General features: G+C 38.2%; 1 protein-coding gene across 1 annotated transcript in view; it reads left to right on the top strand.

Moving 5' to 3' along the window:
- INPP4B (inositol polyphosphate-4-phosphatase type II B) overlaps positions 1-6,000 on the top strand; it is a 394,326-nt gene that overhangs the window by 137,083 nt on the left and 251,243 nt on the right. The window contains exon 6 of the mRNA XM_023513461.1: positions 2,732-2,782. Coding sequence (XP_023369229.1) covers positions 2,732-2,782 — 51 coding nt within the window. The remainder of the gene's footprint in view (positions 1-2,731; positions 2,783-6,000) is intronic.

Genomic DNA, 6,000 nt, shown 5'->3' with positions numbered 1-6,000 from the left:
TGAGAAGTAAATGAGTGTTCTACTTATAAAATTAATATAAATTTAGTTCAATGACCCATGTTACAGGAATTTTGGGAATTTTTCTACATTTGTCCAATATTAATCACATTGTTTTGTATTTATGTATATGTATACATGTACGTATATATTTCATCCAAATCAAGTATTTCATATAGTTGTATGTATGTTGACCCACACCAATAAGGGTCAACATATTTTTTTTTCTTTTTTTCTTTTGTTCGAAACAGAGTTTCACCTTTGGTAGAGTGCTGTGGTGTAACAGCTCACAGCAACTTCAAACTCTTGGGTTCAAGCGATTCTCTTGCCTTGGCCTCCCGAGTAGCTAGGACTACAGTGCCTGCCAGAATGCCTTGCTGTTTTTAGAGATGGGGGTCTCGCTCTTGCTCAGACTGGTCTTGAACTCCTGAGCTCAGGCAATCCACCCACCTTGGCCTCCCAAAGTGCTAGAATTATAGGAATGAGCCACTGTGGTCTTGACCCTTACCAATTTCTGACTGTCTTTAATGTTTATAAATTCAGCATATCTTTTTGGAAGATGTTATAAGGCTGTTAAATGTTTTCTTAAAATAATGTCTACATGCACACATACATGTGAGAGGGGTTTGGCGGTGTACACAGGGACAAGCCAAGAGAGGTTCACTCCACGTTTAATGAAAGGGGACTGAGACCCGCCTGGGCAAAGATGGGGACTACATTGCGAGTGGTTTGGGGCTTGTTTTTATACTGATCATAGAGGGAGGAAGATTCCACAGGTTGCTGGAAGGCTTTGGTGGGCTAGGGTCTTTCCAGCAGAAGTCTTGGGGTGGGCCAGGGAGGCACTTTGCTCTGGGAGGGGAGAAGGAGGAGGGGTTTAGGCCCCTATCAGCATGTGTATGTGTTGGATGTTTGTTCACACTGTGTATAGTTCATTATACCATGTCTGCTTGTGTGTGTATGTATATGGAGAGAGAAAATTCATATTTATATACACTATATAAAGTTCACATATATACAGATTATATTGTCTACTGTAGCCTGCTGGTTATATACAGGATCGCCATCCCTCGAGGCCAGCTGATAACTTTCAGATAATGAGACTGAAGGGTCCATCTGGGCCAAAGAACGTTAACGAAGCTACCAAACTGCCAGTGCTCTTAGCTAGTGAGCACTCTATCATGCAATCCTGAGTTGATTGTGTTCTACAAATTGTGTTGTTTTCTCTGTTGGGATCTTTCCTGTCATGTATTTTGTGCTCTGGTGAACAATTTTGAGTTATAATGCCTGACAAATTGTGCAAGTGAGATAGTTCTAGATCTGTCATAAAGAAACAAAGAAAGAGAGAGTTAAACTAGAAGTTAAAATGCACATTTTGCTATGGCTTGCAGCTTTTTTCAAGGAAATGGAAACTGTGCAAAAGACTAGTAGGCCATTAGGAGCTGGCTCCAGTCTTTTGATATTAGGGTATTATAAACATCTCTTCAACCTGAGAGAATTGATCTGATCTAGTCAGGCAAGTCAGGACTTAAGGGACTGTTAAAGAAGTATGATTTGCAGCTGCACCTCCCAAGAGATTCTGTTGAAATGACCCCTTATAATGTTGGTCCATTGAGTCCCCCTGGGCCCCGTTCCCTCCCTTCTTGCCCAGATGCTTTCCAATTAAACAGGATGTGCTTATATACTGCTCTGCATTCATTTAACTTGTTTATCCCATCTTCATTTCAAATTAAGACATACTAGATTTAAGTTAGATGTTTTTTCTTGCTTTTATTACATTTTCCTGAAGTGAAAAAATAATTATGATTTTCTTTTTCATTTGAAACATTTTTTTTTCTTGCAGCTTTATTTTGGTGGGGGCTGGGTTTGAACCTGCCACCTCTGGCATATGGGGCTGGCGCCCTACTCCTTGAGCCACAGGCACTGCCCCATTTGAAACATTTTTTAAGACAATCATAGAAATATAATCAGTTGCTGTGCATTAGAATCAGGATATCTGGGGGTGGGGGGGTCATCAAAAGTTTGAAAAATTCCCCCAGGTGATTCTAATGCACAGCTGGGACTGAGAATCACCACTCAATAGAAGATATATATTCACTGATTACCTAAGGAGTTGGTACTTCACTTGAAACACTTACATGGAAAGCTTTTCCAGCTGTTGTTTACACTATTCCCTTCCCCCCAGTTGAGAATTACTTTTCAAATGAATTCAAATGATGTTATCCAGAACTTTGGCCCAGAAATTTCAAGTGTGTGTGAAACCCACATCCTATAAGGAGTGTGGGTTTGGATACTCATTTGGAGAATAAATATTTATTCAGTATGCACGGAATTATTTTCTGTACACCAGCTCTGGGGGATGGGGTGAGGTTTACCACCAGTGATGGGGTGAGGATCCAGGCAGCTCTGCTTCCATATAAAAATCAGGAAATTTTGGGCAGCACCTGTGACTCAAAGGAGTAAGGCCCCATATGCCAGAAATGGCAGGTTCAAACCCAGCACTGGCCAAAAAAAAAAAAAAAAAAAACTGCAAAAAAAAAAAAAATCAGGAAATTTAAGAATAATAACATAAAGGATTGTGCTGTGACAGGTGTTGCACATAGGTAAGTTTGTTAATGATTAACCATAAGTCTGAATTGACACCAGATGAAGGAAATTGAAACTGAGCACCTTTGTGAAGCTTCTGTGCTAATTTCTATGCCAAAGTGATGTAGAAACTGTTTGGTTTTCTCCATAGGTTCGAACCAGTGTCCTGCCTGAACATAAGGATCCCCCGCCAGAAGTTGGGGTAAGTGTTTCTTCTGTTTCCAAAAGGCACATTTATTGCTTCTAAAGTTAAACCTTTGGATTTTCTACTGCTTCCTGCCTGGTAGCTGACAAATGAAATTGAGTTGAATGAACAGGGTGTGACTATTTGAGGAACCACTGTCGTGTATTTGCTAAATTACATGGATTTCTGGGTATCTGTGACTTGCTTGGAGTCCCCACTGGGGCTGGCAGAATGAACTGTTTATGTGTACACTCCCCAAAGAGAGAGTCCAGGAATTATGATAGATGCCCCACTTTCCCCCACTCTTTGATACTACTCTCCATCCAGATGAGTGATTGAAATTGTGCATCATGCAATTTAATGATCATCTGCTTTGGGGTTCTTGCACCAGAGTAATAACTGTGAGAGTTTACTTGTCATGAGCAGACAAGAAAGGTTAGAGCTGCATGTCGTGCAGGCAGAGAGGCTGTCAGAAGGAAGGAGAATTGCCACCTGTCTTAGAAATGAGACACAGCGTGGGAGCTGAAAGAATTCTGGACAGGGAAGCAAGAAACCTGGGTTCTAACTCTGCCTCTGCGTAATAACTAGCTGTGACAGGTGTAAACCACTTAACTCTCAGGGGTCCCAATTCCTTCATCTACAGATGACTAATGCCTTAGCAATCTTTAAGGTTCTTTCAGCATTCCACATGATCTAATACAAGTTTGTGCTATAAGGAATCGTAGGTAACATTTTCTCAATAATAACTACATAGAACTTTATGGTTTTTATATTTTTTAATATTTTATCTAGAATATCTCTGCATTTGTATTTCCTCTAAATCTAATTTTTAGTTTTCAACAAATATTTTTCTTTTTGTATTGCTAGCATTTCTCATAGATGTCTTCATATTTTTCTTCTTCTTTTTAAAACATATTATCATACTTTTCTTTTTCCAAAGAGTATTTAGCTGGGATATCAGATGCATTTAAGGCATCTAACATCTGAATAGGGCACCTTAATCACTATGCAAGCTAATATTTATGGTATTACTTCTTATTTTCCTAGCAATATACTAGATGCTTTAAAACTATAAAAAAGTCACAGTTATCACATGTAATTTCTTCCAGGTGGAAGTTAAGACGTAGAGTAGTGGTGTAACTTGTCAAGGCCATAGTCTTCATCAGAGAAAAGACAGGGAAGCAAGAGTTGAGGATCTGTCAGTGGGTAGTGAGCTCCAGGGCTGGGAAATTTTCGAGATTTCCATTTGGGGGCAGAATAACTAATTCAGGCCCTATTCAGAGCACTGAGCTCCAACTTTATTGAGGCTTTCCTTTTTTTTTTTTTTTTGTAGTTTGGAAACTTTGCTCCTTAAATTATATTTGAAATATAAAAAATTTTTTGAATAAGTTCTTTTTTATGGTTATGATTATAATGACAGCAAAGTTAAAATAAATATATATTAAATTATTCTTTTACATTAGCAGAATGTTCTAAGGTGAAGACTATTTTTTGTCTAATTCCTTCTCTTACTATGTGTCCAGTGACGGTCCACATAGGTAGATGATTCACTTTCTAACTTCCCGGGTTGGAGAATCCTAGTTTTATTTATACTGAGGTAAACAAATACAAACCGGCTAGAAAGCAAACTTCATAGGAAATTCCATTGTTTGGTGTTGTAGGTAAGACAAATATCTTTACATTTTTAGATTTTTATTAATGCATGTTATGCAACATAGTCCCATCGTACAGTTATTTTTAGAGTAAATAGCACTTATACCTAAATGACACTTCTTCTGGCTTGACAAGATTCCACAATGCAATGCTTTGGTGCCGTTATCAAAATTGATTTTCAACAGGTTGCCTCATTTCTGTAAGCGTTTGCATTATCCTTTGAGATCAAGCATGTGGCTGACAGTTGTCATGGCAAAGCCTGACTCATGGGCATTGTTCTTGGCACACTGCAGGCATTTACAGTGGAATCCCCCCTATGCCAGACACTGGGCTTGGCCAGGAGAAGGACAAACCAAGTCTTGTTTCCACAGGAGTTCCTGCTCTGGTGGATAGGAGAAACATTCATTAGCTTGTGGTCATAAATTTTACTTGCAGTTGTGCCTTATGGTGTGTCTGTAGCTTATGTCTGAAAGTAGAGACTCCACCTGTCTCTTGTTGCCACAGTCTGGTAGTCTAGGGTGTTAGCTGCCTTTATTGATAAAAAGACTGCAGAAATCTCATGACTTTGTAGTTTTATTAATTCTAAAATCATTCCTATCTAAAAATATCTCAAAAGGCAAATAGAAAATAATTTTAAGTTTTAGGGCATTGTGAAGTTTGTGATTGGGGAAGAGATGTTTTTGAGTGCAGATAATGAGTGAGGAGTGAGAGTTTAAATTAAAAACCCTGATTGTCAGAGAAAGAAAGTGAGATAGACAGCTCTTTAAATTATAAAATGCTAAATTGAAATTCGCTACACCAGCATACAGTCTGCACACTATAAAATTGTTTTGATTTTCCATATTTCAGTGAAATAAAGTAGCTTATAAATATCTGTAGAAGGAGCATTTTTCCTATAGCTAATAGAATAACTTACTTGAAAGCTAGTGGTCTATGCCATTCATTCATTCATTGTCATGTATTCATCACATCCCTACCGAGTGCTAGGCAATGGGGGTCATCAAAAAACAAAGGTTTTGTGGGGCTTCAATTCTCTGTTATTCTTTTTAGAGAGCTATAAAATAATTAATTAAATATACAGTTAATTAGGTGGTGATGTATGCCAATGGAGAAAAATAAAACAGGGCAAGAAACGGAGAATAACGGAATGGCTGTGTGGCGAAGGAGAGCTCTTGTCTATGGGGATGTTCTAGAGGCATCTCTGATGAAGTGATAGAAATGTTTTTGTCAGCTAAATCTCTCCTCCGCTCTCTCTGTTCTTTGCTGAAAAGTCATCTTAATTTCTGTATGCTCTGTTGATACAGCTCCTGAATTTCCTTCTCTGCTTTGATCACTCATGGAGATATCATCAGAGTTTATTTCCACAAATCTTCTATTTTTGACTAATGTTTTTCACCTAATTATTTAATTGCTGATTTTTCATGCTTAGGTAACATGTCTACACAGCTCCGTGAGTTTCAATTTGATATAAGGTTTACCTTTCCAACTTTAGAACTCAGTTGTATTTTTAGATGTTTGACTTTAACCATTCAGAACCAGCCCTTCTAAATTTAAGTTTTAGAAAAAGGGAGAGAAATTTTGAT

Source organism: Otolemur garnettii, unplaced genomic scaffold (assembly GCF_000181295.1).
Source record: "Otolemur garnettii isolate 467f Iridium unplaced genomic scaffold, OtoGar3 scaffold00041, whole genome shotgun sequence".
NCBI lineage: Eukaryota > Metazoa > Chordata > Mammalia > Primates > Galagidae > Otolemur > Otolemur garnettii.
This window is presented reverse-complemented; position numbering and strand designations above follow the sequence as displayed.